Below are 11,580 nucleotides of genomic sequence, written 5' to 3'. Positions count from 1 at the left end.
GGGACCTTGATTTCCAAATGAAATGCAACATTTACTTCATCTGAAAAGAGGACTTTGGACAACTGACCAATGGTCCAGTTCTTTTTCTCCTTAGCCCAGGTAAGACACTTCTGACGTTGTCTCAGGTTCAGGAGTGGCTTGACACTAGGAATACGATACTTGTTCCTGGGCACATCTGTGCATGGTGGCTCTTGATGCACTGACTCCAGCCTCAGTCCACTCCTTGTGAAGCTCACCCAAGTTCTTGAATCGACCTTGCTTGACAGTCCTCTCAAGGCTGCGGTCATCCCTGTTGCTTGTGCACCTTTTCCTACCACACTTTTCCCTTCCAGTTAACTTTCCATGGATATGCTTTGATACAGCACTCTGCGAACAGCCAGCCCTTTCAGCAATGACCTTCTGTGGCTTATGGGGTATCGTCAAGAGGAAGATGAGAGACACCAGACCCAACAATGCAGACGGGCTGAAGGCTGCTATCAAAGCAACCTGGGCTTCTATACCACCCCAGCAGTGCCACAGGCTGATTGCCTCCATGCCACGCCGCATTGATACAGTAATTCATGCAAAAGGAGCCCCGGCCAAGTATTGAGTACATAAATGAACATACTTTTCAGAAGATTGACATTTCTGTATCATAAATCCTTTTTTTGATTGGTCTTATGTCATATTCTAATATTTTTAGATACTGGATTTTTTATTTTCATGAGCTGTAAGCTGCAATCATCAAGATTAAAACAAAAAAAGGCTTGACATATTTCACTTTAAGTGTAATGAATCTAGAATATATGAACGTTTCACTTTTTGAATTAAATTACAGAAAATAATGAATTTTTCCACAATATTCTAATTTTTTGAGATGCACCTGTATATTAGACAGGAAGTTAACAGTCAGTTCTTGAAGTTGATGTGTTGGAAGCAGGAAAAATAGACAAGCATAAGGATCTGAGCGACTTTGACAAGGGCCATATTGTGATGGCTAGATGATTGGGTCAGAGCATCTCCAAAACGACAGGTCTTGTGGGGTGTTCCTGGTATGCAGTGGTCAGTACCTACCAAAAGTGGTCCAAGGTAGAACAACTGGTGAACTGGCGACAGGGTCATGGCCCTCAAGGCTCATTGTTGAGCGTTGGGAGCGAAGGTTAGCCCATCTAGTTAGATCCCGCAGAAGAGCTACTGTAGCTCACATTGTTGAAAAAGTTAATGCTATGATAGACAGGTGTCAGAACACTGCATCACAACTTGCTGCGTATGGGGCTGCATACCCACAGACTGGTCAGAGTGCTCATGATGACCCCTGTCCACCACCAAAAATGCCCACAATTGGCATGTGAGAATCAGAAGTGAACCATGGAGCAGTGAAAGAAGGTGGCCTGGTCGGATAAATCACATTTTCTTTTACATCACGTGGATAGCTGGGTGCGTGTGTGTTGTTTACTTGGGGAAGAGATAGGCACCAGGATGTACAATAGAAAGAAGGCAAGGCAACTGAGGCAGTGTGATACTCTGGTCAATGTTCTGCTGGGAAACCTTGGGTCCTGGCATTCATGTGGATGTTACTTTGACCTATATCACCTACCTAAACATTGTTGCAGACCATATACACCCCTTCATGGCAACGGTATTCCCTGATATTAGTGGCCTCTTTCAGCAGGATAATGCACCCTGCCATAATGCAAAAATTGCTCAGCAATGGTTTGAGGAACATGACAGAGTCCAAATTGTTGGCCTCTAAACTCTCCAGATCTCAGTCTGATCGAGCATCTGTGGGATGTGCTGGAAAAACAAGCCCACTCCATGGAGGCCCCACCTCGCAACTTACAGGACTTAAAGGATCTGCTGTTAAGGTCTTGGTGCCAGATACCAGAGGACCTTCAGAGGTCTTATGGAGTCCATGCCTCGATGGGTCAGAACTGTTTTGGTGGCACAAGGGGGACCTACACAATGTTGGGCAGATGATTTCAATGTTTTGGCTGATCGTGTGTGTGTGTGTGTGTGTGCGTGTGCGTGTGCATGTGTATATATGTGTGTGTGTGTGTATGTATATATATATATATATATATGAAATCCAGTGATTCAAGTAATTTTTAATTTCTAATTAGACTGTTAAGGGTTTCATTTTAATGAAGTTTTAACCATATAAAGAGAGAGAACGAGAGAGAGAGAGTATTGAAAAATATAACTTGTTTAGCAATGTAAAATGGTAAAATGTCATTTAAAGAGTAGCCTCCTTTCCAGGTGAAGAAGTTCATTGATTCAGAGCTTCTTGTTGAGCTCTATGCTCAGGGTGATCCCTCTTTGCTGATGGATGAGTCACCGGAGCAGGAGCAGCACAGGAAGGAGGTGCTCAATACACACAATGCCCTGAAGGAGGCGCTCACAATAATTGGAAACATCTACACCTCCACCTGCTCCACCCCCCTTCCACCACCTGTTGACTCCTCCTGGATGCAACTCCACAAGTATACACACACGCACACACACACACACACACACACACACACACACACACACACACACACACACACACACACACACACACACACAGATTAGAAGGACTAATGACACATGGATATGCATGCAAAGTTGCCAAAATTTTGCCATTTATACCTTGTACCAATCACACAGACTTGAAGGTTATATTTTGTGTATATGATGAAGTCTATCTACCTTTCTCTCTGTCAGGGACACTTCACCCAGCCCCACACTCCCTAAAAAAATTGTTACTGGTCCCAAACTCCAGGCTCGTGGCCCTGCCCCTATTCCTCCCCCAGCTCCCTCCCCCTCCAGACCCCCTGCTTCTTCCAGTTCTGGTGGCCTCCAACAGCCTGCTGGCCGACCCAATCGTGCCCCACCCAGGGTGCCAAGGTAATTCTCAAACCACATTTTGGCTTATCCACTGAGCATAGATCCAATAGTATAAACCGGCCATTTTACATCATGTTATCCCCTCCACCCATTCTGTCGCTTGTACATATTCTCTCTCTCTCTCTCTCTCTCTCTCTCTCTCTCTCTCTCTCTCTCTCTCTCTCTCTCTCTCTCTCTCTCTCTCTCTCTCTCTCTCTCTCTCTCTCTCTCTCTCTCTCTCTCTCTCACACACACACACAATCAAACCTTGCGCCCACAGAGGCATGGGGGAAAGAGTGTGTTATTTGAGCTGGGTGGGGGTCTGCTGGAAAATGTGTTTCTCATATTCTCTTTCCCATCAGCCACAGCAGACAGGCACAATCTCCGTCCAGCTTTCTACTGGAGCCAGAGACAACAGGCTCAGCTCCCCCTCTCTCTCCCCCAAGTTTTCATCTCTCTTTTTTTCACCCCCCTTTCCTTTCTCCTTGCATGCATTTTTTTATTGCTTTCCCCATTTCCCCCATGAAAAATTGTTCTTTTCTTTTTCTTCCCTGCCTCTTTCTTATATTCTCTTCATTCTTCTTCTTCTTCTTGCACTGTTTCCTCCCCTACTTTTTGGCCTGTGTCTCCATTTTCTCTCTGCCTCATTTCCTCTGTGCTCTCCGAACATTCTCTAGGGCCTTTCCCGCTCAGTCTCTCCTTTCTTTACTACCTCCTTTCCTTCTACCTTAACCCCCTTTCCCCTAACTCCCTCACCCCATGTCTCCCCAATTTCTTCGCCGTATAGAAATGTGGGCACAATTAATTCGCTCTGCATGCTTTACCTTTTTATTTAGTGACATTTCTTACTGTGTGCAGCCCAGCTATTAAGATACAGCCATGTTGATATATGTAAAAATCAATGTGGATGAAATCATTGAACATTCATGGTAAATCAAAATGCATGGATTTTGGTCTTAAAATAAGTTTTAGTGTATGGAGCTAGTCTGTACCCTGCTATTCACCCATCTTAGCACCAATGCTGTTTGTATCTGGTCCTTCCTAACCCTTCTTGCTTATCGTCTGCCTCTAACCCTATGCTTAACTCCCTCATGTTAGGCCAGCTCTCACGCCTTTCCAACACCGATTTTATTTACCGACTCATACTTTGTCGCCCCAGTCCTCACGTAGGTCATTAGAAACTCCCATTCAGTACCAAGTCCTAACCTTGCAGGTTGAGACTGTAGTTTTTGCATTTCCTCACACATTTTACCACAAGCGTCTTTTGCTTTTCCACAGTGTAATTAAAATTGAAAATGCAATAAAAAATAATGAAATGTCTTTCAAAGGGAGTAGTGTGTGTCTTGCTTTTTCCACACGATCAATGGACACCATTGTGCAATATTGTGTGGTCAGACACTATTGTGTAACATGGGAGTTTACAGATCCTTGCTCTCACCTTCTCCAGGAGGCAGCCCCCAGCCATCCCTACTGTAAAACCATACTGAAAACCGTCCACTCTAATCAGAACTCCAGTACCCATCGCCCCATGTGAACATCCAAGCTGCAAGTGACTGCTACCCAGAGAGGCCAATGAGCTGCATGATGTGTAATCCAGCTGCAGTACTACATGCTGGGTTCCCCTCTGTTTCCCATAGGGAGTGTCTGTCTGCAGAATTTACTCTTGTCTGTTTTGTACATAACTTTTTTTTGTCCATAAATGCTGGAATGTGCCTGGCTATAAGCTCAGTTGTCTCTAGTGCCTGAACTTTGTGTAAATAAAAACAGAAGTTTTGAGTTACAGAAAAATTATTCAAAAGTATTTCTACTGCTGTTGAATAAACATGATTTTTATTTTCTAAAAAGTGTTATTTTATAAAAAGTGTTATTTTATAAAAAGTTGTCAGGCTTAAGCAGAAAGGCTACTGTAGCCTCCACTTCCCTTGTACCCCCCCACCCCTTCACGTTCTCACTTGCAGTTAACTCTCAGACGTAAACCACGTTATTAGACCAGAATATTGTGTTGGTGTGCATACGTCAATTGCGAGTGTGCGCATCATTTTTGTCGCCGTGTCCTCTCGGAAACCACGCGAAAGCCTGACTAAATAACTAACCTCAACCATTGTTCACTCCAAACCCGAAGAATTACCTCTCACTACCTTACTTTAACTATAGCTGCCACCGGTACTGCAGGGCTCCGTTGTGCATTTTCAATTATTGCTGCGCTGCCCACACAGAATGGGTGGTCCTGGTCAGTCGCCTGGTTTCCGAGAGAACGTTTAAAGCAACTATACCAACTCTCACCAGAAGTGCAGGTAGGACATCTAGCGGCAGGTGTGCACCGCTGATGGACGTGTTTGTGTGTGTGTGTGTGTGAGTGAGTGAGTGAGTGAGTGAGTGAGTGAGTGAGAGAGAGAGAGAGAGAGAGAGAGAGAGAGAGAGAGAGAGAGAGAGAGAGAGAGAGAGGACGCTTCATTTACAACTGACAACAAAACGCTGGCTGACGTGATGACGTTCACCCAAATCCCACGCCCCCCCCTTTTTCCTCCCCAGTTGTACCTGTCCAATTACTCCACACTTCCGAGCCGTTCCGGTCGCTGCTCAATCCCCTCTGCCGATCCAGGGAGGGCTGCAGACTACCACGTCTCCTCCGATACACGTGGAGTCGCCATCCACTTCGTTTCACCTGACAAGTGAGGAATTGCGCCACGGGGACGTAGCGCGTGGGAGGATAACGCTATTCCCCCCAGTTCCCCCTCCCCCCTGAACAGGCGCCAGTGCAGCGACTAGGATATATACCTACACCCGGCTTCCCACCCGCAGACACGGCCAATTGTGTCTGTAGGGACGCCACCCGACCAAGCCGGATCCACACGGGGTCCGGCTTGGTCGGGCGTCCCTAGTTCGAATCCACACGTGGATTCCCCACACGGGGATCCACACGGCCACTGGCGATCCCCGGTATAGACTGCCACACTACCCGAACGCCCAGTCCCACGTGTTTTAAGTTAAATGCAGTTAACAAAACGACTCACACCAACAAAATACAATCCTTTTTAATTGCAATATCTCATTATAGTATTTGTACGATACTGTCAGAATATTACACTGAGTTAGAGCCCTTGTTAATGATCAAAACATGTCAGTAAACATTATTGATGAAAAACATTAAGTATTTCTCCCATATTTCTGGAAAAAAGCAGTTTTGATCATACAGTCAGACCACAGTATCAAAGCTTACTCCGCAAAGTTAGGCAGCATTGCACTAAAGTTGTGACTCTCCACACAGATTCCAGTGTTAAATATTTTAAATAGCAGCAGCTCCCGCTTTTTAAAAATGCTTACATTTTCTGTAAATGAGCAACAGGACTCAGTTAACCAACAAGGTGTTGGCCAGTGAACAATTAACTGGCATTTGCTGGGATAGACGACCGCAAACTGCTAGTCCAGCAGTACAGTGATTCATTTATAATTCTTAATTTGCTAAAAATGTATTGTGTCAAAGTAACAAAGGGGCATCTGCTCTTCATTGTATCTCATCCTGTTTATTAATGTAGGAAGTGGCTGATATCGTCCCGAATCTCAGCCTCATCCCAGGGTCCATGGATGTTGTCCTTGTGTCTCTGTAGTCTGATCAGCAGCAGGGGACAAAACAGGGTGACACTTCCTAGGGCCAGGGCCAGGAGCACAGCTCCCCCTATCCACTGAGACCCCAGACCCACCACTCCTCCAACACATATCCCCACACACACCCCAGTAAACTGGCCAGGGGCATTCTCCCTGATCCTCTGAAGGAGGCAGGGCCACAGGGCGAACACTAGCAGGGCACAGCTAAGCATGGCAAAGGTATGCAGAGCACCAGGCAACCTTGAAGCCAGGCACACAGAGGCAAACAGGGCTGCATTTAGGGACAAGCTACCTGGGGGTGAAGGCTGAGTGTAAGGGAATGAAACCAGATGGGCCAGGAGCATCGTAGCTGACATGGCATATACTGTGTCCGTACTCACAGACTCTGTTAGTGTCTTGAGAACTGGTGAAAAGCCAAAGGTAAAGGAAAGGAAAATGGTGGTGCTCTGTAGGTCCGCAAAATATGTGCAGGGTTCACAGCTCGATCCTATATGTGGTGTCAAAGCTTTGTACACTCCATAGCCCAGCAGGCCACAGAGTAAGCTGATCCACAGCAGTGCTTCTGGGGACAGCAGACCCTGGGGAGAAAACAAAGTTATTAAATATAAATCGCTCAGACAGAAAATAAAAGAGACAAACTTCTTTTTCAAGCTTGAGCTAAACAGAAAAAAACTGTTTATCAAGAATCCCTTCCATGTAATTAACAACAATGAGCTATTTCAAGGAAACCAGTCCTGCAAGGCCAACACAAGCCCACAGTCTGCTCCTTTGGGGACCATTGGATGAGGAAGGGGTAAATCAACCTCACTAAATGATCTCCTAAAGTTGTACCTGCTCCATGTAGAGCCAGAGGGCAATAAAAATGGCCACACAGGACAGCTGCTGTCCTACCAAGCCTGCCTCCTTCATGACAGCCCAATAATGGTACTGACGAATGCCCACATTCCTCCGCAGCTCCTCAAGGAACCGTTGGTCCACATAGTTATCAGGAAACGGCTGGCGCTCCCATAGAACTTTTCGCCAAGGCACGGCTGGACCTGGGGCACTGTCTGGCCCCATCACCTAGGCCAGAGACAAGAATCAGATGTTTGGCATAATCAGCCAAGGAAACTGACTTTAATCTCTGAAGTCACAGAAACTGATGGATTCCAAAATTCAACAGCCAACTTCATTATTTTGCCAAAATTGTTTTTTGAATGGATAACAGACAAGCTAATTAGCTGACAAAGTGCCAAGAGGGAATAAAAAATTAGTCCAAATACCCCAGTATTTGGCTCATGGCTGGTGATAAATTTGCCATCCCCAAACATTATGCATGTGTAGAACAGCAAAATATGAATGAATGGCGATTTATTTCGAACATGTAAATAAGCAGGATATAACATACAAATAAGCCATTGCAAATAATCTGAAGTGATCAACAAATCCACACATCAAACTTAGTGAACAAATCTCCGTATGCATCAGATTATTTGTTACGTTTGAAATACAATGCAAGTTGTGCTTCATTCATAATACAAACTCAACTACTGTGAACAATAAGAGAAAAAAACACGAGAAAGAGAAAAAAGAAAAAGAAAAACACATCCTAATGTCATATACCAAGAACAAATAGATCGCAATACTACGTACAACCCAAATATCCACTCAGTGTCATAGAAAGAAAAATGAAAAAATGCAGTAAGAAATGTTTAGAGATAAATAAAACTTAAAGACAGTTAGCACAACTCTTCCTCTTCCCCATATCTCTTGATAATCAGTCCTTTGTACTTCTTGAACTGCGTAATGTTTGTACTTTTGAGTTCCATGCTCAGACTGTTCCACAATTTTACCAATGCCCATACTCTTCAAAGTCGTACGAACACAGAACGGTATCGTCATAATGGTAAGAATGTGAGGGTTGCAAACCAGATTGTTGGTTATACAACTTGGGGATATGCACACCTTATTCAAACCCATAAAACAATATTTAATTTGCTCCCATAGTTTAGCCGTAAATGCAGCTTCCCTAGCAACTTGTTTAGTTAGCTTGCTAGTAGGTGTGTGTGGCTATGTGTTATTACACTGACCCCAGCTGAGTGGAGTCTAATCCCCCTCGGTCATAGTAAAGGTGTAAAAAGTCATGAATGATTAAAGACGAGCGAAAGCACACCGACAGACAGCTGAACGTTAGATGTGATTTTGACAGCTTGACTGCGCGATGCTGCAGTTGACAGCAACGGTCGGCACGTCGGCCTTTGACGCTACCAGACAGAAAACCAGACACACTCTGAATCTTGGAAACAACACGTAGTGTAAGTATAATGTAGTCTACTACAATGTCTAGTAAACATCTGAAATTGTTGTTTAATCTACCTGGTGAAGGTTTTCGTTGCTACGGTGCAGCTAAAATCATCTTTGCGTCATTGTCCCGGAAGTGCGGCGTTCAGACTAGCGCCCCTCTTGTCGGATTGTTAAACAACACGGTGAGCGGTGAGCTAAATAATTTTATTAAATGTATTTACTAAATGTGGAGGCAAGTTGGAGGAGCGGATGGCGGAAATGGCGTCGGAGAGCGAAAATGGAAATGAGGACACGAGAGGGCTAGAAAATTACACAGGAAGAAGTGTCATGCCCATCAGATTACTAAAGCGATTGTATTGAGAACAGAGGAAACGTATATTGTGGGGATGATTGCTCTGACAAGAGAAAACGGGATTTTCAAGGAGCCACACGCGGTTGGAAAGTTTGTAGGGGGAAAACGTACGCTCGATTAGGATAACTAGAAACGGGATGGTTATCATTGATTTATGTCAAAGCGTCAGAGCGATAGAGCCCTTAAGATTGATGTATTTAAAGATTATTACCGTGACTTGCTTTCCACTGGGATCAAAAGCATAGATGAAGGGAGTGATAAGTGGCGTGCCACTGCCAGCAAAGGCTGAGTCATTTCGGGATGTTGCTGGTGTGTGAGACAAAAAGAATGACTAGATTCCGAGAGGGAGGACAAGGAAAATTACCGGAAAGAGTGTACCATGACTATACAGGGTGAGGCCATACGAGAGAGCTCCTCTCAGATGTTTTTGTTGTCAAGAACATGGGCATGTTGCTGTAGTTTGTACGGGAATCAGATGATGTGGGAGATGTGGGAAGGACCACTACAAAGTTGAGCGGTGTAAAATTGAGAAGGAGCGAGCAAAGTGCATGTACTGCAAGGGAAAACGTGATACGGAGTCAGCACATTGTCCAAAACGAGTTAAGGAAAAGAAAGTGAATAAGATGAGAGCAGAAAGGTTACATTGCGGGAAGGATTTGCATCAACTCAGACTGGGTGTGGGTTCTAGAACGGACAATGTCTTGAATGGGATTACCTTGGGTGTACAATGTAAATAATTTAGTACTGTGAAGTTCTTACATTTCAGTAGGTGACGGTAATGCAACATTTCGGGGAGCAACCACAAATAAAATCCCAACAAGAAGAATTTACTAAATTTGTCTGTGACCGGGTGTCTATAGTGAACCTAACGTCTCCACTGAGCCGTAAGAAAACTATTTCGATATATGAGTGTTCATATTTTCCAGGCTAAAATGCGAGTTCCCCTTTCTGTTCCCCTCCATGGCAGCGGCGAACTACAATGTGTAGCAGCTGTTTGTCACGTGTGTGCCGTCCGCTCAGCAGTAAACAGTTCCCATCCTCGTAGAAATAGCACCCTCGGACTCAAGCTAACACAGGCAATCCAATATATTACAAACCACATCAAACTACACTGCTCAAAAAAATAAAGGGAACACATAAGCAATGCAATGTAGCTGCAAGTCAATCACACTTTTGAGATATCAACCTGTCCAGTTAGGAAGCAACACTGATTTGTGAATCAATTTCACCTGTTGGTAAATTGTCTAATTTCCACCAGGTGGAAATTAGACAATTTGCAAGACAACCCCTATAAAAGGAATGGATTTGCAGGTGGTGGCCACAGACCATTTGCCTGTCCTCATCTTTTCTGGCCGATCTTTGGTTAGTTTTTCATTTTGCTAGTGCCCTCACCACTAGAGGTGGCATGACGCGGTATCTGCAACCTACAGAAGTTGCTCAGGTAGTGCAGCTCATCCAGGATGGCACATCAATGCGTGCTGTGGCAAGAAGATTTGATGTATCTCCCAGCACAGTGTCCAGAGCATGGAGGAGGTACCAGGAGACAGGCCAGTACACCAGGAGATGTGGAGGGGGCCGCAGGAGGACAACAACCCCGCAGCAGGGCCGCTATCTGGTCCTTTGTGCAAGGAGGAACAGGAGGAGCACTGCCGGAGCCCTACAAAACGACCTTCAACAGGCCACTAATGTGCAGGTTTCTGCTCAAACAGTGAGAAACAGAATGCATGAGGATGGTATGAGGGCCCGACGTCCACAATTGGGGCCTGTGCACACAGCCCAACACCGTGCAGCCCGATTGACCTTTGCCAGAGAACATCTTGGTTGGCAGATTCGCCATTGGCGCCCTGTGCTCTTCACAGATGAGAGCAGGTTCACACTGAACACATGTGACAGACGTGAGAGAGTCTGGAGACGCTGTGGAGAACGTTCTGCTGCCTGCAACATCCTCCAGCATGACCGGTTTGGCGGTGGGTCAGTGATGGTCTGGGGAGGCATATCCTTGGAGGGCCGCACAGACCTCTACGTGCTAGCCAGAGGTACCATGACTGCCATTAGGTACCGGGATGAGATCCTCAGACCCATTGTCAGACCATATGCTGGTGCAGTGGGCCCTGGGTTCCTGCTCATGCATGACAATGCTCGTCCTCATGTGGCCAGTGTGTGTCAGCAGTTCCTGTATGTCGAGGGCATTGATGCTATGGACTGGCCTGCACGTTCCCCAGACCTGAATCCAATCGAGCACCTCTGGGATATCATGTCTCGTACCATCCGCCAACGCGATGTCGCACCACAGACTGTCCAGGAGTTGACCGATGCCCTGATCCAGGTCTGGGAGGAGATCCCTCAGGAGACCATCCGTCGTCTCATCAGGAGCATGCCCAGACGTTGTAGGGAGTGCATACAGGCACGTGGAGGCCACACACACTACTGAGCCTCATTTTGAATCGTCTTGAAGAATTTCCACAGAAGTAGGATCAGCCTATGTTCTCATTTTC

At 45.6% G+C, this 11,580-nt stretch overlaps 1 protein-coding gene across 2 annotated transcripts; it reads right to left on the bottom strand.

Moving 5' to 3' along the window:
- Positions 1 to 5,881: 5,881 nt before the first annotated feature.
- On the bottom strand, positions 5,882 to 9,377 carry pigc (phosphatidylinositol glycan anchor biosynthesis, class C). 2 transcript variants are annotated; one of them, XM_056277694.1, is made up of 3 exons: positions 9,297 to 9,377; positions 7,282 to 7,512; positions 5,882 to 7,028 (listed from the first exon to the last, which is right to left on the bottom strand). In XM_056277694.1, the coding sequence occupies exons 2-3, from the start codon at positions 7,507 to 7,509 to the stop codon at positions 6,372 to 6,374; spliced, it is 885 nt and encodes a 294-aa protein (XP_056133669.1). In that variant the 5' UTR covers positions 7,510 to 7,512; positions 9,297 to 9,377; the 3' UTR covers positions 5,882 to 6,371. The 2 variants fall into 2 exon arrangements, with proteins under 2 accessions (XP_056133669.1, XP_056133668.1); XM_056277693.1 differs by lacking the exon at positions 9,297 to 9,377 and adding an exon at positions 8,806 to 8,918.
- Positions 9,378 to 11,580: the final 2,203 nt, after the last annotated feature.

This window comes from Lampris incognitus, chromosome 3 (assembly GCF_029633865.1).
Source record: "Lampris incognitus isolate fLamInc1 chromosome 3, fLamInc1.hap2, whole genome shotgun sequence".
NCBI lineage: Eukaryota > Metazoa > Chordata > Actinopteri > Lampriformes > Lampridae > Lampris > Lampris incognitus.
The sequence above is the reverse complement of the archived record's forward strand: the minus strand, read 5'-3'. Positions and strand labels throughout refer to the sequence as shown.